Source organism: Equus caballus, chromosome 8 (assembly GCF_041296265.1).
Source record: "Equus caballus isolate H_3958 breed thoroughbred chromosome 8, TB-T2T, whole genome shotgun sequence".
Taxonomy (NCBI): Eukaryota; Metazoa; Chordata; class Mammalia; order Perissodactyla; family Equidae; genus Equus; species Equus caballus.
Genome location: NC_091691.1, coordinates 18,722,009 through 18,749,886, shown reverse-complemented (window position 1 = coordinate 18,749,886; position 27,878 = coordinate 18,722,009). Strand labels below are relative to the sequence as shown.

Sequence of the window (27,878 nt, the reverse complement as noted above, 5' to 3'; positions counted from 1 at the left end):
TCGATCTTTTGGGGCACGGGGTTTGGGAGATTAAGTGAGGCACGAGCTGAGATATGAAAGATGTGTGAGTTAACCAGGGCCAGGTGGGGAGAAAAATTCCCTGCGGAGGGAACGGCAGGTACAAAGCATTTTGAAGACGAAATGTGATTGAAAGCCACTTTCTTTCCCACCTCACAGCTCCTGCACTTATACTTGCTTCTGGCAATATCTCCTCTGAGATCTGATCTTCCCATCGCTGGTCCATCTCATTCAGCTCTTAGTTCAAATGACGTCTCAAAGATGCGTTCCCTGAACATCCTTCTGAAGTTAATATGTTCTGTTTTCTTCCTAACACCTACCTCTGATTCAAGCGTTCATATTCCTTTGTTGAACATCTCCCCCACCGGTTGAATGCAAACCCCAAGAAGGGAGAGATTTGGGGGGCGGGCGGGGGCAGATTTAAATGCTGAATTCTCAGCGCCGGGCATACAGCAGTTGCTCAATGCATGCTTGCTGAGCGAAGGAACAGTGCTTGGCGCCAAGTCTGCGCTTGGCAAAAGCCACAAACATGCAAGAGCAGAAGCGGAGCACGCGCTGGGGGCACAGACCCGGGCCTGCTGCGCCCGGGACCGCGCGAGGGGCGCGCCGGGGGCGGGGCCGCCCAGCCGGAACCCTTGGGCCGCGGCGGCGGCGGCTTCCGGTCGCGGCGGACACTTCCCGCGGAGGGACCCTGCCGTGGCGGCGCGGACCCCAGGCTGACGCGCACGGCGGCCGAGGAGGGGCGGCGGCCATGGACGACCACAGCCTGGACGAGTTCCGCCGGCGCTGGCAGGAGGAGCTGGCGCAGGCCCAGGCGCAGAGGAAGCGGCGGCGGCCCGAGGCTGCCGAGCGGCGGCCGCGGCGGCCGGAGGTGGTCCCCGGGCGCGGCGAGCAGGCCTCGGGGTACCTGGCGCTGGCCCAGGGCCTCCTGGAGGGCGCGGGGCGGCCCCCGGCGGCGCGGGCCGCTAGGCAGGACGCGGCGAGCCGTTCCCGCTCCCCTCCGGCCCGCGAGGGCGCCGGGGGCGGCGAGCAGCTGGTGGACCAGCTCATCCGCGACCTGGTGAGTGGCCGTCGCCTCCTGCCGAGGCCCGGGCCGGCCCCCGCGCCCGGTCCAGACCCGCGAGTGAGTTGGAAAGTGACTCTGTGCCACCAGTGTAGGGGAGCAGTGAGTAGAGGTACCCACACCTACGTTTGTGCGTGCATAGAGTTTGTGCATCTCTGGAAGCCGTGGTTCCCAACTGGGGGCGGGTTTGTCCCCGATTTGGCACTGTCTGCAGACAGTTTTGGATGCCACAGCTGGGAGCGGGGGTGGTTTCTGCTAGTATCTAGTAGGTAGAGGCCAGGCATGCTTATGAACGTCCTACAACGCACAGGACAGCACCCACCAAAAATTATCTGGCCCGAAATGTCAGTAAGTATGAGACGGAGAAATCCTGCTCCAGGAAGATCCCTGAACTTTTAACGAGGTTGCCTTTGGGGTGGAGAACCCAGAGCATGGGTAAGAAGGAATTTTAACTTTTCTCTATATACTGTTGGGACTATTCAGGTTTTTCTAACTGTCCCATGTGTTGCTTCAAAAACAAAGCAGAAAAAAAGGGAATCTTTTGGGTGCTGTCATTAGCATGGAGGGTCTTAGCGTTTTCTTGGGCATGGGTCCCTTCCAGAATCTGGAGGAAGACAGGGACCCTCTGTCAAAAAAAAAAAAGCTCCCGTGACAAAGTTAGGACAATCAAGATCCCCCAAAACATGTCCATGGTTAAAGAGTTAGGACAAGACAGCAGGTTTTTTTTTTTTTTTTTTTGAGGAAGATTAGCCCTGAGCTAACATCTGCTGCCAATCCTCCTCTTTTTGCTGAGGAAGAGTGGCCCTGAGCTAACATCCATGCCCATCTTCCTCCACTTTACGTGTGGGATGCCTACCACAGCATGGCTTGACAAGCGGTGCCATGTCTGCACCTGGGATTTGAACCAGCGAACCATGGGGCCACCGAAGCAGAAGGTGCGAACTTAACCACTAGCCACTGGCCAGCCCAAGACAGCGGGTTTTAGGGGTTTGATTTAAATTAGGCTCATAGGAGGCTACTACAGCTTCCCGATTGGGAGTAATTTTATAATCTGTATTCTGTATCAAAAGTTGTTTCAATAGGTGATGGCTTAATATTTAAAGTAATATGTAGTTATATTCAAATAACAATAGCTATATGAGTTTTCACCAAGTGTCTGGTCCTGTGCTCTGCCTTATCTTTAAGGTTAGAGATAACTTTTTTGTGTGTGTATCATAAACATTGTCTCTCTCTTTTTTTTTTTAAGGATTGGCACCTGAGCTAACATCTCTTGCCAATCTTTTTTTTCCTTCTTCTTCTTATCCTCCCCAAAGCCCCCCAGTACATAGTTGTATATTCTAGTTGTAGGTCCTTCTGGCTCTGCGTTATGGGACGCCGCCTCAGTATGGCCCGATGAGTGGTGCCTTGTCAGCGCCCAGGATCTGAACCATGAAACCCGGGGCTGCCGAAACAAAGCACGCGAACTTAACCACTTGGCCATGGGGCCGGCCCCATAAACATTCTCATTTAATGTGGCAATTCTTATACATATGAAAATTCATGCTGGCATCACGCCTACTTCTGTAAAAAGTGGGTCATCACTGAAGAAGTCTGACACATGTAAAAATCTTTCAGTGCCTTGGCAAGGTGGCTTAGCACCTGATAAGTTGCTCAGGCCGCTTCAGATCCATGCAGAAATTACTCCCATGGAAGTAGATTTATAGGCTAAGGCAAGAGCAGCTTATGGGGTAGAGACAAACAGGAAAGTGGATTATTAGGACAAAGGCACATTTGGGGCCTCACAGCAGAAATCCTCCCCACTGAGTGTAGCAATGTCCCCAGGCTTCACAACAATCCTGGGAGGTATTGTTAGTTTCCTTTTACAAGTGGAGAAGCTCAGAGGTTTTGTGTAATTGGCCCAGGGATACCCAACTGATAAATTCTGGGGATTGGGTTTGGATCCAGGTCTATGGGACTCGAAATTTCACCAGATAGGAGTTTTGCACACTTGACCTGATGTAAGAATCTCCTTAGGGCTTGTTAAAATACTGGTTCTGGCCCCTTCCCCAGGCCTGCTGAATCTCTCCAGAGGAGAGGCCCAGAAACCTGGTGAGTGGGGTGATCAGGCAAGTTTGAGAGGTTGCTCTGCCGTAGAGCTTCCTTTGGTTTGAGTTCCTGGTTCTCAAGGCTTTCCAGCGCTAACACTCGTGAGGGGTAGCCACTGATACCAAAAATAGTGGATCCCTAAATGAAGTATTGTAAAAATGGGAGGGGCCTGCCTACTGCAGGATCCAGAGGTTCATATGCTTCATGTGTCCTTGGAATCTAAGCTTCCTACGTCATTAGAAAAAGCCGGCCCTAGATGTGTGCCCGTGATCTCTCTGCCCCCGTCAGAATGACCACATCAGCTCCTGCCCGGCTCTGCGCTGCTGTGAGCGGCGTCCCACCTTTGGGGCTCCTCTAATTCTCTTTTGCACTTTGCAGTCATCAGTAACACTGCTGTAAGTAGAGTAGTAATTCAGTGCATGCTTGCTTTCTCCTTGGTACTGTCTTAAAGGTTTAGAGCTGTTGTCTTCGTCAGTTCTCCCAACAGCCCTCTCCGGTGGCCATGATTAGCTCCCTTTGGCAGATGAGAATTAGGAAAGTAATTGATGTGTAAGGGGCAGTAAACCCACCCAGTATCTTAAGTTTAAGATAAGTATCTTAAGTCATCTTAAGAGAAACGATGGTAACTTTTGTAGAAACGGCTTGGATTCCTGTCAGTGGTTGTAAGCCCCAAAGGCCACAGGCGGGTCGTGTAAATGAGTGAAGTAGGCTAGGTGTTGCTCACTCAGTCCTTTTTTTCCCAGTTCATCAGGTGTTTTGTTATGCAGCTTTTGCAAATTCCAACCATACTTCTGTAATAATTTCTTTCATAATGGCTATCATTCTTCCTGTCACATTAAATATTAGACATGACAGAGATTGTCTTGATGATAACCCTAAAGAAAAATACTTAACCATTTTTCTTGAAATATGGCCATCCTCTTGGTCTTGTTTTTCCACTCTTTAAAATCAAACTCTGTATTGAGGTGTACAAATCATAAATATACAGTTCAAAGAATTTTCAAGAGTGTACATGTCCGTGTACACAGCACCCAGATTACAGAAGAGCATTACCGGCTTGTCAGAATCCCCATGCGTTCTCTTTCACCCAGGGGTAACCACTCACCTGACTTCTGACAACTATTTTAGTTTTGTCTGTTTTTTTTTTTTGTTTTTTGTTTTTGAGGAAGATTAGCCCTGAGCTAACTACTGCCAAACCTCCTCTTTTTTTTTTTTGCGGAGGAAGACTGGCCCTGAGCTAACATCCATGCCCATCTTCCTCTATTTTATATGTGGGATACCTACCACAGCATGGCGTGCCAAGCGGTGCCATATCTGCACCCAGGTCCGAACCAGCAAACCCTGGCCACTGAAGCAGAACATGCGCACTTAACCACTGCGCCACCAGGACGGCCCCTAGTTTTGTCTGTTTTTGAACTGTGTCAGTAGAATCATACAGTATGTACTCTTTTGTGTCTGGGTTCTTGTGCATAGCATTATGCATGAGATTGATCCCTATGAATAGGCCACATTTTATTTATTCTACTGTTGATGGGTATTATTGATAACTAGTTTGTTAATAGCCGGTTTGGGACTATCAGGAACAGTGCTGCTGTGAACATTTTGTATCTGTTTTGGAACAGGTATACTCATTTTTCTTGGGTGTACACCTAGTTGTGGAATTGCTGGGTTATAAGGTATGCGTATGTTCAGCCTTACAGGTCTTGACAAATAGTTTTCCAAAGTGGTTGTACTGGTTTTCTCATTTATGATAGTAACTAGAGTATGTGGAATACAGAATTTCACTTTCTTCTTTGCCATAAATATAATAACACCCAACTAAGATGACATTTGGCAACTGAACTTGACCCCAGCATGGGTGAGATGATAGTGACAAACTGGGAAATTCATGCTGTGCTGGACTAAAAGTGGGAGCTACCATCTAAGTCAACTGGTTCTTGTTGGAATGTTGTCCTAGTGTTGCAGAGACTTTAGATTTTTGTTTTTAAACTGGGACTATGTATTTTCATATGGACTCTGTCAGTTCTTGCTGCATAAAAAACACCCAAAACTTTGGCTTAAAACAACTCTATTGGGGCCAGCCTGGTGGCATAGTGGTTAAGTTTGCACACTCTGCTTTGGCAGCCTGGAGTTCACCGATTTGGATCCTGGGCTCGGGCCTAAGCACCACTTGTCGAGCCATGCTGCGGCAGGCGTCCCACATAGAAAGTAGAGGAAGATGGGCGTGGATGTCAGCTCAGGGTCAGTCTTCCTCAGCAAAAAGAGGAGGATTGGTGGCAGATGTTAGCTCAGAGCCAATCTTCCTCAAAAAAACTCCCAACACTTTATTTAGCTCACCGTTTTGCAGAGTGGCGGCTTGGACTGCGCATATGTGGGCTTACTCGTGTCTGAGGTTAGCTGCTGGTCAGAAGCTCTGTTCCTGGGGACTGGCTCGTTGTGTTTGTGTGCATCTGGCTTATGTGTCTCTCATCATCCAGCGGGTTAGCCCTGGCTGAGCCTTCCCAGAGTTATGAGAGGAGCAAGAGGGCAAGCCCCAATACTTTTGAAGTCTCTGTCTGGGTCATGTTGGTTATTGTCACATTGGCCAAAGCAAGCCATGTGGCCAAGCCCAGATTCGGTGTGGAGTTAGCTGAATGCCTGGATATGGGAAGGCATGAACGAAATTGGGGCCTTTTATACAGTAAACTACTACACAAACTCTTCCCATTTTTAATTGTTGGTAACTGATACAAAAAAGTTACATTTTAACTAACACTGCAGGTTAAAGAAAAACTGCCTGGGGGTGGATCTGCCTTGGGTCGTGAGTTTGTGATCTTTGTCTTATGTCCAAGAGGATCCAAGACTCCTTGCTTGATCCTTGGATAACTCCTGAAAAAGAAGATTTAGTTCCCTTTGGGACGCCCCAGAAATTGACAGGCTGATCCAGTTGATATGAAAGGGAAAATAAAAATGTGGTACGACCTCCCAACATCCCCACCCTTTTTTTCCGACCTTTGGTGTGCTCTGGTAGACCAGTGCATCCTGTTGTGGTTTTGGGGTGGTGTCTCTCACTTCAGAGTCTTCAGTGTCATCACTAGAGTGAGAACAACTCGTAAGTCAGCAGTCAAGAGTTAGGTGCCTTTTGATGGGTAGGTGCGCAGCACTGCATCGGAGTGTCGTGTGGCTGGGTACTACAGGCCAGGCCTTTGATGGACACGCACAGCTGAAATGGAAGCTTAGAAATGACTCCTCTTGAGCCTCGTCTTCTTATGAAGCTTTTATAATGGCACTTAGAAGCCATTTGTTTTTAGGTGGTAAGTTGGGAATGCCTACTGTCTTCCGGGTATACGGTTAAGCTAGTGAAAGAAATGATACATCCCTGGTCAGAATTTCATAGGCAGAGGCATTTTCTCTTTCTTTCTTCTGTCTTCCATGTCCCTCTCTCCATAAACTCAGGCCTCTCAGAGGTAGTGGAGACACTTAGGTATAAGCACAAGTATGCTCGTTTCTTTCTTTCTTCACTGTGGTGGTTGTGATGTCCAGTTGCTTGGTCCCATTTTTATGTAGGTGATGTATCAGGACTTTGGGTTGCAAGCACCCAACTCAAATTGGCCTAAAACCCCAAACTGGAATCTCTTGATTCATATAACAGCATTCCAGGAGGTAGTGTTTGTTCCGGGGGCTTAGATGATGTAACAAGAAATCTCTCTATCTCTTGGTCCTGCTTTCCTTTTGCTGGCTTTATTCACAGGCAGGCTCACTCTCTCTGGGGTAAAATGGCTACCAGCAACTCCAGTCTTCCATTCGATTAGCTTAGCAACCCAGGGGAAAGAAAGCATCTGTTTTCTATAGCAAAAGTCATGAACGTAAATTCCCATTGGTCCACTCTGGGTCATGTGTCCATCCTTGAGCCAAGCCCTGACTCAAACTGGCCAGGCTTGTATCGTGGGGTCAGCCCCACTAAACCATGTTGACAGGGTGGGCGTGGGGTGGTTTCCTAAAAGAAAATAAGAGGTGAGGCTGGCCCAGTGGCGCAGAGGTTAAGTGTGCACGTTCTGCTTCGGGGTTCACCAGTTCGGATCCCGGGTACGGACATGGCACTGCTTGGCACGCCATGCTGTGGTAGGCGTCCCACATATAAAGTAGAGGAAGATGGGGCATGGATGTTAGCTCAGGGCCACTCTTCCTCAGAAAAAGAGGAGGATTGGCAGCAGATGTTAGCTCAGGGCTGATCTTTCTCAAAAAAAAAAAAAAAAGAAAGAAAAAGAAAAAAAGAAAAGAACTGGCAGTGGATGTTGGGCAAGAAACAAGAGGAATGGCAGATGTCCACTTTAGGTGGTGAGTGTTTGAAGCAGCACTGACGATGGGAATGTGTGTGTTTTGTATCCCTCCAACATGTATTTATTGATCAGCTGAGTGCTAGGGAATCAGCAGTAAACAGAATAGATACTTCCTGACCTCAGAAGCCTACAGTCTTGCTTCTTTTAATTAAAAGAATGACATTAATGGGACCAGAATAGCCCTGGAATGAGTCCAGGCTCTGGAGTCAGGCAGACTGGAGTTCAGATTCAGGCTCTGCTGCTGACTAGCTGTTTGTCCTTGGGCAAGTTAACTTAGTCTGCCTTCCTTGTTGATGAGCATGATGCTGGTACCTATCTTGTGAGGGGGCAATGAAATAAGGCATGGAACATTCTTAGCACCGAGCCTGGTGTACAGTAAGCAGCCAGTGAATTTAAAGTAGTGCTAGTATGATCATTAGTATCACAGAAGATTCATTCTACTATCTCACTTGCTCTTTGCTGAGACTTACTGCTGAAAAGCCCCTTGCCTCCCCACCTCTTGGATCGGGCATCCCTGGAGGGCAGAATGTTGGCTTACTCCTGTGCCCGCTCGTGCAGGACTCAGTGCAGTACCGAGTCTCTGTTTGTTGAGTTGGAATAACATGGGCACAATTGCTCCTTCCAACAACAGCCTTATGAAGAACCCTTGTGAATATTCAAAGCATTCTTCACATTAAGATTTGGGTTTTCAGGCCTGATAAAAGTCTTAATACTGCTGGCCAATATCTGTTGCTCCCTGTGTCAGTATTTAATTTGTCAGAGCCTACATCTTTGTTGTCAACAGGATCAATTTGATGGCTTAACTTCTGTTTTTAAGTTAGAAAAACGTAAGAAAACTTGCTGACATGAAATGAGAAGACGGACAAGTCAGATGTGAGCTCATGAATTGGCTTACCTGGAAAACCTTCCCTTCCTCTTTGCCTTCCTTTTAGGGCTCAACGTGAATTCTGTCTCCTGTGTTAACTCTTCCCTGATCCCTCCAGCCCAGAGTTCTCTTAGACTTAGATTCTGGGCAAGAGGGAGATAAACAGTGACCAAATAGTTGTCAGGTCGTAAATGCTCTGGAGAAAAATTAAGCAGGTGGGAGGGATAGAGTGTGTGCATGCTGGGGGAAGGGCTGTCGTCTTAAATAGTGCTGTTCAAGAAGGCCTTCCTGGGAGGGTCACACTTCATGGAAGGAGGTGAGGGAGCAAGCAAGCCGAGATCTGGGGAGGGGATTCTAGGCAGACAGCAGTGGGTGTGGAGGTTCTGTGGTGGCCAGGGCCAGCTGGCCTCATGGGCCTGTGTGACCTGTGTGGTCACACAGGGCCCCAGGCTCAGAAGGGCCGTGTGCTTGGTTTCGTGCTCTGTTGTTGCTGTCTTGAAATTCTTAATCATTTTTGAACAAGGGGCCCCACGTTTTTGTTTTACACTGGACTCCACAAATTATATAGTTGATCCTGATTGTAGGAATGTGCTTGGAGCGGTTGAGGCCCTTGATGTGAAACCCTTTATATACTCTTTCCACAAAGGAGTCCATAGCCACACAGACCCCTCTGGGGCGCAAGCTTCTGACAAGGGAGCTCCCCTCCCCCTGACTTCTTTCTGGGTCCTAAAGTTCTGGTCCCTGTTTAGATGAAAAGGCAGCTTTGGAAGCAGAGGTCCAGTGTCTTCCTCATACTGACTCCCTTCGCTGCGTCACCACCCTCCTGGGATTGCCCCAGTGCTCGCTCCCACAGTCCTTAGCTTGGCTTTTTCTGTCTCCATGCCTTGCTAGAGTGCCCAGGGTCCTGAGTAAGAATGGTTCTTGAAGTTGGAAAGCGCATAAAAAAAGATAAATCCCATGGACATTTATTGTGCATCTGCTGTGTACAAGACACCGTGCTGGTTAGATATTGTAGTGTTCTGGTTGGGTTATATCATCCACACATGCAATCCGCAAAAATTTATTGAATACCTTTTGCTCTTCCTCATAGCCAGGCTTGGGGATTAGGTCCAATGGTAGGAGAGACATTGGCTTTGTGTGGACTGCTTGGGAGCTTAACCACTCTTCTAGCGTGGTTGCTTTGGAGACGTGGCTTTCCAGTTCTAATAGCTCACTTACTAATGAACTTTGGAATGCCTTAAGGGACTATCCAGACTGCCTTTTGTAGTCTCCGCTTTTCATTCCGTTTTACGTGTTGATGACTTATCTCTATAAAAGATTTGATCTCTCATACACTTGTTACCAGCACCTCTCCTGCCTCCAGCACCTGGCATGGCCCTGAAGTCAGATAGTGTTTTGAGCATAAAATACCTTATTTTAAAAATGTATGCTTTTCTTTGTGAAAATGTCATATGCTCATTGTAAAATATTTAGGAAATTCAGAAGAAGAGAATGAAGAAAACAAAAATCTCTCGTAATGTTATTCCTCAGAGGCTACTGTTAACATTTTAGTGTACTTCTGTTTTTTCTTTGTGTAAATAAGAACATGTATTTTGAGACAAATTTGGGATTATAAATGGATGCCTATATATCTTGTCAGTGTTTCTGGTTTTTTTCCCCAGTCAACCAGTTTTTTTCCTAAAGAAAACGCAGGTGAAACGGGAACTCCTCCGTCCCTCCTGATTGAGATTGTGTGGGTCTACCCTACTCTGCTGCAGTACGTGGAAAGTTGAGATAAAGGCCTTTAGAAAACAGTCTCCTTTCAGTCACAGGTTTAGCAGAAATGTTATTACATATTTATTGTTTGAACTCGGGGGCTTGTCTCAGTTTCTTAAAACACCACCTAGAGAGATCTTCACTGTTTGGTTTGCCCTGGAGATATACGTTGGGAACAAACCTCAAGTCAGATTCTTCACTTTTCGCTGCTTTGGCTCTTAGTAATTACCCCTTCTTCTACTAAACAAGAGAAGAAAGATTAAATTTCTAACAGTTAGGCACAAAACCAGTCCATTTACAGAATTAGTCTTACATTAGCACATAGGAGTACCAATCAGCCTCCCTGGGGTGGATCTGTTTGCAATTTCTCTTAGCATTTTTGGAGGAAGTCCAGTAGACTTTGGGAAAATCTAGTATTCACTGACTTTGAATTAACAAAGTAACATGACTCCTTTGTGGTTGGGTTTTTTTTGGCTTGATTGAGAAAGGATTGATTTTTGTATCTGTGTAATTTACGGTTGTGGCTCTCAACTTTTAGTGTGCGTGAGGATCCCTGAGGGAGAGGCGCTTGAGCCCTGCCCCCCAGAAATTTGGGGTGACAGGTCTGAGTGAGACCCTGGATGTTTGGGTTAAAAAAAAAAAACTACACAGATGATTTTGATGTGTAACACAGGACGAGAGTCATCAACAGGGGTAGAGAATCAATATCTGAGCCATTGAAGAATTAAAAGCCAGGTTGTATGTTATCAAAAAGATGTTTTTCCATCAATTTAAAGGAATGTTAATATTTTGAATTTATTGGTCTTCTGTATGGTCTTCTGTAGCATAAATTTGGCCATTCTCACATTGCCTTGGCTATTAAATTGATGCAAAATTATTCTCTCTAAACATTGTAGTCGTATTGACATTTTTATAGTGTGACCGCATTTCCCTGTATTAATATTTCCAGTGTCTTTAATCTCTTTCTTCCTTCCTTCAGAATCCCTTTGTTTCTGAAATGCTGACTTGTCCACGTCCATGTGTTTAAGTCAGTACAGATAGAGAGTTGGTTAATGGGGCCTGTAACTTTTTGGATGGCTCTGTGCTTCAAAAGAGCCTAGGTGGAAGTCTGATCATACCTTTTACGTTACAAGGTATTTTTCTGCACACTAGTGGCTAGCAGTATTTTTTACTTATATTTATGAACTGTGGGAAGTATTAAGTGAGAGTGTTTAAGACATTCTGGTGCTATTAGGGTATATAGCTTCTATCTAAGGTGTGGCTCCATGTTATCCTTGTTGAATCATGCACACCTAGGAAAGAATTGCGTTTTTACCCACAGGGTCAAACGTGCTCATAACTCTTCAATCTTTTATAAGGTGATATGTCACAAGTGATGGCTTACTAATAATAACAAAGTGAAGTTTATGAATGATTTACTTAATGTTGAAGCTGCTCCAGTGTTTGTCTGTCTGTCTTGGGTATAATAACATCACTCTAACTTCCTGCACTCCATTTTGCCTCCTTGAGTAGAAGAACGGGAGTAGGTTACCTAGACTGATGCCTCTGGGGTTGTATATAAGAACCCTTGGGAATGTGTTGAAAATGGGGCTATCATGGATCGTGTCTGTTGCTTTGGAAAAATTGAATTTTCCGTGAAGCGGACTCTGAGATGGAGATTTGCATGCAGGTGGTTTAGCGGGTTAGCCTTTCCGAGAGGTCCCGAATTGAGGCAAGGAAGCCAGGCCCTTACACTCAGCTGTTGACTAGTTGTTGAATGGACACCGTCCTCCAGGAGGGGATGTAACCTTGGATGAGGCAGCTCGTTTGGTCAAGGGCAGTGCCTAGGAAGGGACTCAGCTGTGAGCCAACGCCAGGCAGCATTCTGGGCATCTGGAGGAATGAGTGTGGTGGACCCGGAGGGCGAATCTGAGTGACCCACTGCAGCATCCACTGCAGGAGCCAGTGACTGAATGTCTTGCCAAAAAGATTCCAAGTGTGCACACGAAACTTCAGCATTTGGTCTCCTCACCTGTGGGGTCTATATATTCCTTAAGATGTGGGCCTTCCTTTAGTATGTTGGTTGTGCAACAGAGAGGATTGTTCACGTGGAAGTCTAGGACTTGATCTGTTTGGGATTGATCATCATTTTGGAGTTTAGATGTAATTGTTTTTTTTTTGTTTGTTTTTTGAGGAAGATTAGCCCTGAGCTAACATCTGCCGCCAATCCTCCTCTTTGTACTGAGGAAGATTGGCCCTGAGCTAACATCCGTGCCCCCTTCCTCTACTTTATATGTGGGACGCCGGCTACAGCGTGGCTTGACAGGCAGTGTGTAGGTCCGCATCTGGGATCTGAATGGCGAACCCTGAGCCGCTGAAGCAGAATGTGTAAACTTAACTGCTGTACCACCGGGCTGGCCCCTAGATGTAATTCTGAGAGAACAGTGATTTTGAAAAATGTTTGGCTTTGTAATGTTGGTGTTTACATAGTTATAATTCAGTGCTTTGAAACAGTTGTTGCCCTCCAGAACTTATAAATGACTAAGAACCATCACAACTGATGGATCAATAGTGAGACCTGATTGTTGTTGGTATGGGGGCCGCTACACCCTTGACAGGTCATTTGCACCCTGGTGGCTGCTCCTTTTCATCCACTGTGCATTAGAGCAAATCCTTCTTTAGTTATTACTGTGGTATAACTTAAAATTGACGATTCTGTTTTACAAGTCCTCTGGGAAAAGACCTGTTGTGTGGAAACTGTCAGTGTTCAGACTCCTGAATGCTTAGCCTTTGCTGGACCATCCTTTTTCGCTGTCATCGAGTATCATCTGTGTGTGGTATGAAACGGGGAGATGACCTTCTGTGTAAACAACAAGCTGGTATAGGAGTAACATGGAATGTGGACCTCGTCACCAAGTATTTATTGAAGGAAAAAGGAGCTGGAGTGCCACTCAAGGAAAGAAAATAGCAGTATTAACAATTGATTCTTGCATACCTCCCCCTTTCCGTGTATTATTTCATGTTATTTTTAATAACCTACCTATTTATAGGCTAGTTGTATCTGTTTTACAGATGAGGAAGCCGGGGCTCAGGTGCATGTAGCCTGGTCTCGTGGCTAGTCAAGTGGCAGAACCAGGGGCTTCAGTTTAAGCTTTGCTCTGAACCTGGATGCTGTGCTGCATCCCAGAGACCATGGCGTTGGGATCAAGGAGGCTGGTGGCAGGTCGGGAGATGCTGAGGTAGAGGCACTGTTCTTGAGGATGAGGGTGGAGGATTGGCCAGCTGAGTAGGCAAAGGGGCGAAGGCTCCTGCCGCTGGGAGTGTGACTTTTCCACACCAGAATAACTAAAAGCAAAGCTGATTTCTCTTGCCTCATCACTCTAGTGTCAAGTCCAGGCACCAGGGTGTAGAGAGTCCTGAAGGGACCGATTGAAGACAGCAGTGCCTGGCCCGCCTCTAACGGTGAAGCTCAGTGAGAGTCCACCATGTGTGCGTGCAGGCTTTGCTCTGCCTTTATTCTGCTCACGTGAGGATAAGGAGCATTTCTCTCTTGTTCCTTTACCTTGTAGGTAAAGTAGCTTCTCCACCTCACCAGTCAAATAATCCAAAAGAGAAAACAGAAGTCCGGGGTTGCAAAGGATAGTCTGTGTTGTGTGTGGCTTTCCTCCACGGCGGGCGACTCCCTACTGGCTTGTGTTGAGAAGTCTCGAGTTGTATCTGGGCCGAGAGAGAAACCGATGCCTCTTTTTCTTGATGAGTGAAGCCAGTTAGTTCTAGGAGGGGGCCTAACCTGGGATTAGCCTAGTGACTTTCCATTGTTTTTTTAGGCGAGGACCCATTTGTTTTCCAATTACACTTGCAGATTTTTTCCTGTTTTTTTCTGTATAGCCAACATTTCGCTTTTGATTTAACATTCTGTTCCCTCTTTGCCCGCGGAGAGCTGTCAACTCTTACTCTTTTGTTCCTCTAGAGATCCTTTTTGGCCCTCTTACTTTAGCCTTGCACTCTTTTTGCAGTTGAATACATTTCCTTCTTATGCCCTGGATTATCTTTTAGCCCTGAGACTCCTAGATGAATGGAAACATGATTCCAGAAAAATCTTTACCCTGAATCTTGGTAGGGTTTCAGTCAGTGCTCACACTCCCTTAAAAATTCTGATGCTATTTTCGATTTTGAGACTGCAGCCTTGCAGTATATGACTGTTGTATTTGAGTGGTGAATTAATAATTTGCTTGCAACCACTAAGTCACTGATGTCAGCCAAAGCTTATAAATGAATTTTTTAAGCAAGTTCTGTTGGGACAAAGAGCGCCGCCTTCCCCAGCTTTGCAGAAGCACACACCAAAGTGAACCTGGCAGGTGGATTTGGGAACAGGCAGAGGGGTCCATATGCACGCTTGGCTTTTTTTCTGTTTCACACTCGTATTTCTTTGTGCTACCCGGATCGTCATGACAGCCTTATCTCTCAAGTAAAGCCTGTTACCTCATCCCTAATTGCTTCTCCAAAGGCAGGCAAGCTCTGATTTCTCTGCGTTAATAAATGACACCGAAGAAGAGCTGCTTTGTCTGCATTGGCTCGCTCAGGTTAACCGATGTAAGCCCTGAGTGCATTAGGAAACCTGTGCTACTCCAGCGGCCAAGGGGAGATGTCTTCACCTCACTCACGAGCAGCATTTTATTTGTTTACTTTTTGCTCATGGTCACAGCCCTATTCTCCTTTTTCTGATGAAAACACTTTAGTGACCTCGGTCAGCATTTCTCTGGCTGTGGGTACTCACTTCCCACCAGGTTGGGGGGTAGGAGCAGTTGTCCTGGGGGGACCAGTGGCCTCCCTGATTTCAAGGCTTACTTTCTTGGCTACCTGCTGCTCAGCTTTCCTTAGAAGCCAAGAGACTTCCCACAAGCCTTTGCACTGAATCCTGTGGGCGTACCCCAGGTTGTCACATGACACCCTTGCTTCTCCTTTTTCATGCCTTATGAGAAGTGGTCTTGTTTATTTTATAAGTGGATGTGAGGAGGGTAGAGGATGTGGGGTTGGAGAATTGAGAGTGGCTGTCAAGTTCTGAGTTCTGACTGTGCTCCGCAAAAAGTGAGAATGCTTTGCTCCTCCTGGGAAAAAGCGTCATCCCTCTTGTCATCACCTAAGGATATCTCTGGTAATTTAAAAGGCCTGTAAATAAGAGCATTTTCATATTTCAGAATCGTAAGCTTATTTCCTTTTTTCTCCTCAGAATGAAATGGATGATGTGCCCTTCTTCGATATCCAACTGCCTTACGAATTGGCAATCAATATATTTCAGTATCTGGACAGGAAAGACCTAGGAAGGTGTGCACAGGTAAGCTGTCATTAACTGGCGTTCAAGACTTACCTACATGTGTAATTAAAGTATAGGAAGCTCCTGGGTAACAGAAATTTACTTAGGATTACAGATTTTCAAGAACTTATGAATTGTGTAGCAACTTTACTTGAGGGAATGCAACCTTGAACTTAAAGGACTGTGTTCCCCCTCACCACGCGGTGTTTATCTTTTTGTGACCATCTGCTCCAGAGCTCTGTTCTCCTTGCAGTCTGAGTTATGGCTGACCTGTGGCAGTGTGCTCAAGGCTGACAACGCTGTGCTGGGCCTTTATTGAGCTATCCTGAGCTGTTAATGTCCTTACCCTTTTTAATGCAAAGATGTGAGCCCTTGGTTAAATCAAGCCAGTCATTAGGTTGGGAGCTGAGGGTCAGCCTGAGGACAAAACAGTGAAGTCATGTTTTAGGCCTATAATCCAAATTACCCTTTAAACACCCGACTCCCTCTCAGTGAGGTGCGAGGTGTGAGGCGGAGGAGAGTGGCTCCCACCGAGGGAATTGCAGATCAGTGTCCCCCATCTCAGGCGGACTTTGGGGGCTATGCCCACAGAGTGGATGGTGGGAGATGGCATCTGGGCCAGACTTGACTGTGTACATGAATCACAGGAGACCTCGATAAAATGCAAGTTCAGACTCAGGAGGCCTGGGGTGGGCCCGATACTCTGCATTTCTAACCAGATGATGCCAGTGTGGCTTTGGCCACTCTATGAGAGGCAAGGGTTTATGCCATTCAAATTGGTCCCCTGTTCTCTTCTATTTGGCAAAGAGTGTGTAATTTTTGGTAAGTTCAATGTGTATATGATTGCTGACCATTTGGCTTTTCATGGACAACTGTTCCCAGAAGACACTGGAGTATCCATTGTCTATAACTGCCAAAGAATTAATTTGTATAGTGGTGACCGTTTCCCATGCCTGGATTCAATAATGCATTTTACACAAGTGCCTGTGCCTTCGAGAGAACGGTGGTAAAATGAAGTGGTAGGAGAACTGTGTGTAGAAGTCGAAAGCACCTTCGAGAATGTGAAGTCAAAAGGATTAAGGTAGTTTGAGTGGTGAAAACTGCAGCCAGATGTAGGCTCTAGAGCTCGTACCTCTGTGGCGGTTCAACGGGATCACACAAAGTACAGGACGGGTTATGGTTTCTGGTTTTACGCTGTTTCCTTATGAAGCATTTTGCTTAATCAAAATTATTTTTCTACTTAAATGTGAATTTAAAATGTTTCCAGTATTCTTGATTGCCACAATGTTACTTAATTTGGGGGTGTTGGCAAATATTTTTTGATGCAGAGTCTGGAAATCTTTAGGAAATGACGGAAGAAATCATTCAAAGGCTGAAATTCACTAAAGAAAAATGTGTTGAAGTGTAAACTCTGCTCAGAGCCTTTCGATTGCGTCAAGAAAGAGTACGTACGTTGTCTTCTTTCCCTTGGAAATTGGATTGGTTATGGTCTAACTTTACACATTGGCCCTGTGCCCAAGAGTTGAAAACAAGGGTGTAGCTAAATGAGTCGAACTCCTGGATTTCAGCCTGATGCTGTTAGCCGAAGTCTTGGAGCAGGGTCTAATAGCTAGCTGCTTTCCACGAAGTCAGCATTAGCTGATAAAATCTTCCTTCTTGATAGGGAGCTGCTGTTTAAGGAACCATTTCTTTTAACGTTGCTTTTTGCTCTCCTGCTTTGTAGAGGGCCATGTGGCTTTCACATCTGCTGCTGGTTTTCTCATCCAAAGAGTTTATCAGTGAAAGATAGGATCTAGTGGAAGAAGAGATCCCCTTTTGGTACAGCGGGGCTGCATTTCAGGGTAGATTGGTTATGCTGGTGAGATTATTCTGCAGGTGTGAACACTTTAATTTGCAACACAGTAGTCCAATTGTCCACTAGAATTCTTCCCTCTTTGGCCTGTTGGATTTAGGGTGTTTTTTTGTTTGTTTTTTGTTCAACCTAATTTTTAGAGTGCATGTATAAGAATAGAAAATATTCTTAAACAGAACCCCTAAGGTAGCTCTGATCCTGAAGCCAGGATTTTTTCAGAGTTTTTGCATGAAGATGACAATGGATGGCCAGGAGTGTGTAGATAGAATTGGCTTTGTTTTTTTCAAGCATTAAAATAAAAATACGAGGTAATAAAAATAAGGAGCATTTTCATTTGCTTCTTGTGGTGTTTTTATTTTTAAACAGAGGAACAGAGTGCTGTTGAATGGAATGTCCTGCTACTTTATGATTTCGCTTTAGAAGGGCTTGCTCTGTCTGTCTGTCTCTTTTCTCTTTTAATCCAGCCGCCTTGGGATTTTAGTGAACTTGGGCCAGTTATGTGGAATTGGCACCATGAGTTACATGTGTGCCCTTGGAGAAAACCTGTTTGCTTAGATCTTTATGCCAAGTTGGTAACTAACAGTAAAGAACCCTGATTGGGGAGGACTTTTGTGCTTTAATTATGCTGCAGACTACACTGGAGAACTGCTTTTGCTCTGACTTGGTCTCCTTTCTGCATCCTTGCTCTTTGCCTGCTTTGTGAGGGTTTATGCTGTCAGAGCCAAAGTCCCGCTCCATTAGTGTGTGATCCTTACATCAGTGTGTGTGAGGTTGTTTTTGTGAGGAAGATCGGCCCTGAGCTAACATCTGCTGCCAATCTTCCTCTTTTTGCTTGAGGAAGATTGTCCCTGAGCTAATGTCTTTGCCCATCTTCCTCTGTTTTATATATGAGATGCCGCCACAGCACAGCTTGAGAGTGGTGCATAGGTCTGCACGTGGGATCCGAACCTGCAAACCTTGGACCCCTGAAGCGGAGCACAGGAACTTAACCACTCCGCCACCGGTCTGGCCCCAGATCCTTGTGTACTTTTGATGTGACCTCTCTAGCTTCTTGCTAGTTGTGGGAGTGTTTCATGCTGAAATGTCTCAAACAGGGTGACTTTCAGTAAGCAAAGTTATGTGTTGGGCAGTTCATTGAACGGCTTTATCATTTTGCTTTTTATAGTTTTATGTTCATTTTTGTGTGTGGGTGCACAGGATTTCTGGCACTTTAAAGGATAATATTTTTAAATGGATAACAATTACAAAATTGCTGATTTTCAAAAGTAAAGAATTGGTTTTTAAGGGGAGGGTAAGTCTTGTGTTATATGAATCACAACATGAATAATTCTGAGGAGTAAAGGTTTTTAAGTATTTATCAACAGTTGCTTTTAAAACTTTAAAAATAATTATAAATTCAGAGGCAGTTGTAAAAAATAGTACAGAGAGGTCCTGTGTATCCTCCCCAGTTTCCTCTGTTGGAAATGTCTTTGTAACTGTAGAGCAACACCAGACTGGGACATTGGCACTGTGCGGGCCGCAGAGCTTATTCAGGTGTCTCTAGTTTACACGCACCTTTCTGTGCGCGTGTGTTTAGTTCTGTGCAGTTTTATTACAGGGGTAGATTTGTGTGACCACACAATCAAGATGCGGCACATTCATCACAAGGGTCTCTGTGCTACCCGCACCCACCTCTACCTCCCTCCCCGTCCCTAACCCCTGGCAGCCACCAATCTGTTCTTCATCTCTCTAATTTTGTCTTGTTTTATTTTTGTATATTTTAGTTATGTGTATTTCCTAATGTGTAGCTTTAGAAATTTAGCTGCATAGACAACAGTGTTATGTTTTTTGAGTAAAAGATAGAAAAATGTGCATAAAGAAAGCAATAAAGGAAAAGAAGGAAGATGCAGAGGTTAAAACTTGAGATTTCTTATAAAATTGGTGAGCGAGAAAGGTGTTACCAAACTATGTAATTCTGGAAGTAAAAGGTTAGATTATCATATTTCAAGTTTCAAGGAAAATGTGATCTTAGGATCTTCCCAGATGTCCAAATAGGAGAAACTAGAATCTGGGGTTTTATAGCTAAAGATCTTCATGAGCTCTTCAGAAGTCGGGAATCCGTAGCTCAGCATGGCCCAATTGATTTTCCCGGCAGATGTGATTCTGAAGACCTGTGGTCGCTGCCGGGTTCCTTTGGTTCTCTTTCTCCTTTGCCACCAGACTTCTCTCAGGGAGATACGTGCGTTCCCGAGACCCAAACGCCCTCGGGGGTTTCCTTTTAATTCATCAGGTTGTGGCGGCTGCCTCCTTTACACAGGGATAGGGAAAAGCAAAGCAGAACTAAAGAAAAGATGAGGCGATAGATGAAACGAGAAGGGCAAACTGGTGATAATCGTTTCTGCCGAGTGATGAGGACTTGGGAGTTCCTTATACCGTTCACTTTACTTTTGTGTTTGAAATTTTCCATAATTAAAAAGTTTAAAAGAAAAAAACCAGAGAGCAAGAGGGTATTTACTGAGAAGTTGGAGCCTCTTGAGGGCAACACGTGCCAGAAGCTGACCTTTGAAAGTAAAAGCAATCTAGTTTTGTGAAGTGTTGAATTTTTAAGAAACTGGACATATTCTTTTGTCTCATTCAGTTATTTACAGAGGGCCTACTATGTGCTATGTCCCTTTCTAGACAGGGAGTACAGCAGTGAACAAAGCATAAATCCCCTGCCTCTCAGATCTTACATTATGTGCAATAAACACATAATTAACTAGAGGGTTTCAGATGGTGATAAGTGCTGTGGATAAAAATAAGACAGCAGAGGTGATGTTGGGGGTGCACTTTTAAGTGGCCAGTGGCTACTTCACAGAGAAGGTGACCCTTGGGCAAAGACCTGAAGGAAGGAGGAAGGAAACTGGGTCTCTGGCAGAGGCATATAGCAAGTGCAAAGGTCCTGAGGCGGGGCACACCTTATGTGTTTGAGGAAAGCAAAAAGGTCACACTGGCCATGTTGGGGTAAGCTGAATAATGGCCCCCCAAAAGATGTTCACATCCTAATCCTCAGAACCTGTGAATATGTGACCTTTGTGGTAAAAGGGCCTTTGCAGATATGAGGAAGTTGAGCATCTTGAGCTGGGGTAATTGTCTTGGCTTATCCAGGTGGGCTCAGTGTAATTATGAGGCTCTTTATAAAAGGGAGGCAGGAGGTCAGAAAGGAGAGTAGATGCTATGTTGCTGGCTTTGAAGATGGAGGAAGGTGCCACAGACCAAGGAATGTGGGTGGCCCCAGAAGCTGGAAAAGATAAGGAAACAGATTTTCCCCGAAGCCTCCAGAAGGAATGCAGCCCTGCTGCCGACCCTTGACTTGAGACTTCTGGCCTCCAGAACTGTCAGAGAATAAATTGGTGTTGTTTTAAGACACTACGTTTGTGGTAATTTATTAGAGCATCAATAGGAAATTAATACGGGTGGGGGTGTAGTGAGCAGACAGTGCTAAAAGAAGAAATACTCAAAATGTGAAAGGCGTTTAATCCATTAAAAGAACTTGAACTTTATTTATTTATTTGTTTTCATTCTTTTTGTTGAGGAAAGTTAGCTCTGAGCTAACATCTGCCACCAATCCTCCTCTTTTTGCTGAGGAAGACTGGCCCTGAGCTAACGTCCATGCCCATCTTCCTCTACTTTATATGTGGGACGCCTACCACAGCATGGCTTGATAAGCGGTGCATAGGTCTAAGCCCGAGATCTGAACTGGCAAACCCCGGGCTGCTGGAGCGAGCGTGAGAACTCAACTGCTGCACCACTGGGCTGGCCCCCAAAAGAACTTGAACTTTTATTGTGATTGTGATGGGAAGCTGCTGGAGCGTTTTGAGCAGAGGGTAACAAAGTCCGACTTACATTTTAAAAGAGGTCATTTTGGCTGCTGTTTGGAGAACAGGCTGCAGGGGGACCAGTTAGACTACTAGCTACTGCAATAATCCAGACAGGAGGAGGTGGTGGACCAGGACTGTACCAGTAGAAGTGGGTGGAGTCAGGATTGCTGATGGGTTGGGTGTGGGGAGAGAAAGAAGAGTCAGCAAGGACTCTAAGATGTTTGGCCTGAGCACCTGGAAGGATGAGGCTGCCGTTAGCAACAAGGGGAAGAAGGTAGGAGGAGCGGTGTGGGAGAAGATCAGCAGTTGGGTGTGAGGCTGGAGGTGAGTTCTGGGCTGAGCTCAGGGCTGAAGATGTAAATTTGGGAGCTGTCAGCAGCACATCAGTCGTATTTAAAGCTGGGAAGCTGGACGAGATCATCAGGGAGGTGAGTGTAGCTAGAGGAGGGGATTCAGGGATTGGGCCCTGGCACACCACGATGATGATTAGACGTGGAGGAGACTGAGAAGGCGGGCCCATGAGGTAGGAGGAAGACCCAGAGTGCATGGTCCCCGGGAACCAAGCGGTAAAAGTTTTCAAGGAGGAGAAAGTGATCAAAGGTTTTAAGTGCTGCTGTTAGCCAAGTAAGAGGAGGGAGGAGAAGTGATCATTGGATGGAGCAACTTGGAGGTCACTGGTGACCTTGACCAGAATGGGTGCTGTGGTGGGGGCAAAAGTGAGTGAGTTCAAGAGCGAATGGCAAGAAAGGAAACTGAGATGAGTCTGTGTACAGCTGTCTTTCTATAGTGCGTTCTCCCTGAGTAGACTTGGTATATAAACGTGTGACTGGAACAATGACACTTTTCCCCTTTCGTGGGCCTCACTGGTAACCCTAATCCAGGCAGAGTTAATAAAGCTAATTTTGAAGCCAAGGCCTTTTTTTTACATAGCAATTCACAGTGGTGCTATAAAGCAAGATGCTGGAGACGCTTTTATTAGCACATTGTTGCAGCTGAGGCTCACTCAGTGGGTTTTTACTGCGCAGGGCCATTCCAATCCTGGTGTAGTAAAGACAGACCATTAGGCCGGTGGAAAAATCAGGCTTGTGAACTTGCTAGATTTAATATAAGTTAAGAAATCAAAACAATTAGATTTCCTTTTGGTGAGACTCTTTAAAATTTACTTGTTAAAGTTTAACTAGGTCTTTTCTTGTTGATTTTTCTTTTCCTTCAGGATTAAAAGAAATTCTTAAAGCCTGTCATTTTTCTCCTTTAAAGAAGAAAAAAAGGCCACCCTCCCTTTAAAGTTGGCTAGAGAAATCGTTGGCACATTTCTGTGTTTAATACCTAATTGTGGGTACAATCCTGATCCCTTTTTGGAAGTAATTCTCACCTCTAGTTTTTATAAATCCCCCGAAGAGATTTATTGTCTGTTATCCAGGATTTAAACTTTATTCTGAGCATTATTTTCTACGAAATAAGCCCTGTGATCTGGGGTTAGCTGTGGAGACGATGCCCTGAAACATCAATGTTTTGTTCTCAGTCTTTTAGCCCATAACCCTGTTGTACAAATTTCAAACTGTATTAGTTACAACAGCGTAGCGTTTTCTTTGAAGCTGATATCAAAATCTGTTTTCAGCTTCCAAAGTTTTTTAAGGTCTGATATATTTGAGGGTTTTTGAAAGTCTCCCTGAAAAGTTTCTCCACTTTAAAGTGGCCGAAATTTGTACAGTTTACTCTCATGAAAACTCATCCAGAATGTTTAATTTAATTGATATCTTCTAGTTTCTAATCACTGAGTACTGGATTCTCCTAAAATGCTGATGATTCAGTGGCTCCATCTAACAAAAAGCAGTCTTATAGCTAATTTCTGGACTAGAGAATCTTTTAATCTTTTGAGATTGCCCCCTATGTGGGATCAGTCTGGTAATCCAAACTGACTGTAAGGGCAGAGACCAAGACTTTCTTGTCGTGTCCCCGACTGTGGAGAAGGAGCCCCCAGTCTGGGCACATGCATGGGATGTCACTCATACGCAAGAGGAGAGAGTTTGGCAGGTGAAGGTGGGCAGTGGATGAGAATTGCTGGCCTCAGTGCCCAGCACATGGTTAGTGCCCCAGGCATATCTCAATTGATTGACCCATAACCGTATCGTGTTTTCTCAGGTGCCGTCTGCGGAGCACTAGGCTTTTCAGACATTCCTGGCAGGAAGAGTTCAAGAAGCAACTCAGTCTAGGGAATGTGGCTTCTTACATCTCTGTACAGATATGCAACACATGTGAGTCTATTAAAAGCTCTGCAGTGCAGGACCCTGCTTACTTTTGTCTAACTCGGTATTCCCAAACTCGTTTGGCCCTGGGATCTTTCCTTTAGGTAACTTCTTAAAACCCTGAAGCTGCTGTTCTACTGAACATGCTTTGGGAAGTGCTGGTCTACGTAACGAAATAATGACTACATTTCTATGATCTCTTAGCTGTTCTGAGTCTTTTGTCCAGTAGTTACGTTTCATAATTTATACAAAATTTTACATTTTTTACAAAAAAGCCTCATGTATCCCAAGATCAGAATAAGCTGCCCTGTGTTTAGTTAGCACTTTCTGCCTTCGAGAACCCAAGAGGGTCTCTGTGTGTTAGCGTAAGCCCTTACCTTCCACATTCCCCCTGAATTCAGGGGCCTGGTAGGGAATTACTCTCGGAACTGTTTGAGTGGTAGCCATGCTCCATCACAGCTGACGTGGGTCTGTCTCTGTCTGTGCTTCATGACTGCCTAGTGCTCAGACTCACTCTGGCACAGACAGATGGACAGACACCACCCAGTGTCATGGGCAGGCTCAGCTGTGGACCAGACATGCCAAAACTAAAAACCATGGTGTTCTAGTCAAAACTGGAGCTCTGGTGTTATTGATTCGTTATCCCGCTCTTTATTGCCTGATAGCTCGTGGTCAGATGAAGGTTTGTCTCCCTGACGCCCTTATGGCTAAGATGGAGAAGTGTGGGGTGACAGTGTGGCTAAGTGGATGTGTAACTGAGGCTGCGGCCATGCCCTGGCTGGGCTGCTTAATGGACCCACGTCAGCCTGGGGGAGGGCTCGCGCCGTTGGCCATGGCTTCTGTCCTCAGCCCCATTCTGGGGAACTTTTTTTTTGTTTTTTAATAATTAAGACACGAAGGCCCACACACCGTATACTGTAGATGACTTATGTATGGGTGGAGTAGCTAGTGTGCTGGCTAACAGCGTTGGGATTCAAGGTGATCTGAAATGAGGAGGGGTGTGCAATGGGCTGCGATTTAAAATGGACAGAAAGTTTAGAAAGTTAAGAATTTAGGTTTGAAAAATACTATTGTGGAAGGAAGAAATGGGGACTTTCTTTTGTTTGTTTTACTTGCAGTTTGTGTTTTAAAAGACTCTGAAGAATGATGAACACCAAATTGAGATTACCCTTGGGGGGAAGAGGATGTGGACATGGACACACAGAAGCTTTAAGCTTATTAGTAATATTTTATTTCTTAAGTGGGATAGTAAGTCCTTGGGTGTTTATAATATTCTTTATAGCTTTGCGTTTGCCTTCAATATTTAATAAATTAGACAGACTCCAGAAGCTTTGGTGGACCGTTAGTTCAGTACCACGATGATGTATCTACAATGAGTGAAGCAGCAGATTAGTGTCTGATAAAAGCTTTCTGTTGACAGCACTGACAGCCCGTGTTTCGGGTATCGGTCCGTCCTGAGTACCGCATTTGAAGAAGACACTGTAGATGCACAAACGTTAGGGTACGTTCAGAGAGAATGGGTAGGGGAGCTAGTCCTGTGACAGTTAGTTGAAGGAAATGGGTAACATTTAGACCAATGAAGAAATGACTAAGGGGTAATGTCATGGCTGTCTTCAGCCATTTCAGGAGCTGTCAGGGAGAAGAAGGAATAGACTTTTCCTTCAAAAGGGCAAAATCAGGACCACAGGTGGCATCTGTTTTCTAAATAATGGAAGGAAGCACTTTTTTTTTTGTAAGGAAAACTGGCCGTGAGCTAACATCTGTTGCCAGTCTTCCTCTTTTCTTACTTGAGGAAGATTGTCCATGAGCTAACATCCGTGCCAGTCTTTGTCTGTTTTGTATGTGGAACGCCATCACAGCGTGGCTTGGTGAGTGGTGTGTAGGTTCGCACCCAGGATCCGAACCCGTGAACGCTGGGCCACTGAAGTGGAGCGGCAAACTTAACCACTATGCCACTGGGCCTGCCCCAGGAAGCACTTTCTTTGTCTTCCACATATGGGTGAAATCATATGGTGTTTGTCCTTCTCTATCTGGCTTATCTTGCTTAACATCATACCTTAAGTTCATCCATGTTGTGACAAATGGGACAATTTTGTCTGTTCTGTGGCTGAGTAGTATTCTATTGTGTATATATGCCGCATATTTATCCATTCATCAGTTGATGAGCACTTGGGTTGCTTCCATATCTTGGCCATTGTGAACATTGTGAACATAGGGGTGCGTAAGTCTCTTTGAATTGTTGATTTCAAGTTCTTTGGATAAATACCCAGTAGTGGGATAGCTGGGTCGTGTGGTATTTCGATTTTTAACTTTTTGAGAAATCCTCATACTGTTTTCCATGGTGGCTGCACCAGTTTGCATTCCCATCAGGAATGTATGAGGGTTCCCTTTTCTCCACATCTTCTCCAACGTTTATCTTTTGTTTTGGTGATTGTAGCCATTCTTACGGGTGTAAGGTGATATCTCAGTGTAGTTTTGATTTGCATTTCTCTGATGATTAGTGATGTTGAACATGTGTTCACGTGCCTGTTGACCATCTGTATATCTTCTTTGGAAAAATGTCTGTTCACATCCTCTGCCCATTTTTTGTTCTTGAGTTGTATGAGTTCTTTATATATTTTGGAGATTAACCCCTTGTCCAATATAGGACTTGCAAATATTTTCTCCCACTTGGGGGGCTGTCTTTTCATTTTGTTCCTGGTTTCCTTTGCCTTGTAGAAGCTCTTCAGTCTGATGAAGTCCCACGTGTTTATATTTTCTTTTGTTTCCCTTGGCCGAGTAGACATAATATTCGAAAAGATCCTTCTAAGACACATCAGAGAGCATACTGCGTATGTGTTCTTCTAGAAGTTTTATGGTTTCAGGTCTTACCTTTAAGTCCTTGATCCATTTTGAGTTTATTTTTGTATATGGCAAAAGATAATGGTCTACTTAAATTCTTCTGCATGTGGCTGTCCAATTTTCCCAGCACCTTTTATTGAAGAGACTTTCCTTTCTCCATTGTATGTTCTTAGCTCCTTTGTTGAAGATTAGCTGTCCATAGATATGTGGTTTTATTTCTGCGCTCTCAATTCTGTTCCATTGATCTTGTATCTGTTTTTGTACCAGTACCATGCTGTTTTGATCACTATAGCTTTGTAGTATGCTTTGAAGTCAGGGATTGTGATGCCTCCAGCTTTGTTCCTTTTTTCTCAAAATTGCTTTAGCTATTTGGGGTCTTTCGTTGCCCCATATGAATTTTAGGATTCTTTGTTCTATTTCCCTGAAGAATGTCATTGGGATTCTGATTGGGATTGCATTGAATCTGTAGATTGCTTTAGGTAGTATGGACATTTTAACTGTGTTTATTTTTCTACTCCATGTGCATGGAATCTCTTTCCATCTCTTTATGTCATTGTTGATTTCTTTCAATAATGACTTATAGTTTTCAGTGTATAGGTCTTTCACCTTCTTGGTTAAATTTATTCCTAGATATTTTATTCTTTTTGTTGCAGTTGTAAATGGGATTGTATTCTTGAGTTCTCTTTCTGTTAGTTTGTTATTAGAGTATAGAAATGCAACTGACTTTTGTAAGTTGATTTTGTACCCTACAACTTGGCTGTAGTTGTTGATTATTGCTAGTAGTTTTCTGATGCATTCTTTAGGGTTTTCTGTATATAAAGTCATATGGTCTGCAAGTAGCGAGAGTTTCACTTCTTCAGTTTGGATACCTTTTATTTCTTTTTCTTGCCTAATTGCTCTGGCCAAAACCTCCAGTACTATGTTGAATAAGAATGGTGATAGTGGGCACCCTTGTCTTGTTCCTGTTCTCAGAGGGATGGCTTTCAGTTTAGGAAGCACTTTCTAAAAGACTGCTTTGCAGTAGGTCAGACTGATTTGGGAGGTCAGCTCTTCACCAGAAGCCTGCTACCAACCAAGCATGCTGTGAGGAGCTTTCCTGTGACAGGAAGTTGTGCCTAATTGATCTCCAGGACCCCTCTTAATTCTTCAGTTTCTAAACCATTGAAGCCTTGAGCCAGTGTGACACCTTTAGCATGATAGTGTGACACTTTGGTTCAGAAAAGTGACAGAAGACTTGCCACTTTTTTTTTTTTTTTTTTTGGTGAGAAAGATTGGCCCTGAGCTAACATCTGTGGCTAGTCTTCCTCTTTTTGCTTGAGGAAGATTGTCCCTGAGCTAACACCTGTGCCAATCTTCCTTTTTTTTTTTTCACCCCAAAGCTCCCCAGTACTACATAGCTGTATATCCTAGTTGTAGCTTCTTCTAGTTCTTCTGTGTGGGATGCCACCACAGCATGGTTTGATGAGTGGTGCTAGGTCTGTGCCCAGGATCCAAACTGGTGAAGCCCAGGCTGCCAAAACAGAGCACACGAACTTAACCACTTGGCCACGGGGCCGGCCCCAGACTAGATAACTTTAATTGACCTTAAATTTGCTGATTCTTCTGCTAGCTTAAATTTCTTGTTGAGCCTCTCTAGTAAATTTTTTGTTGCAGTTACTGTACTTTTCAACTCTGAAACTTCTATTTGGTTCTTTTTGTAAAA

General features: G+C 44.8%; 1 protein-coding gene across 1 annotated transcript in view; it reads left to right on the top strand.

Moving 5' to 3' along the window:
- Positions 1-677: 677 nt before the first annotated feature.
- FBXW8 (F-box and WD repeat domain containing 8) overlaps positions 678-27,878 on the top strand; it is a 113,198-nt gene continuing 85,997 nt past the window's right edge. The window contains exons 1-2 of the mRNA XM_023647074.2: positions 678-1,078; positions 15,315-15,419. Of these exons, the coding sequence (XP_023502842.1) occupies positions 770-1,078; positions 15,315-15,419 (414 nt within the window). The 5' untranslated portion in view covers positions 678-769. The remainder of the gene's footprint in view (positions 1,079-15,314; positions 15,420-27,878) is intronic.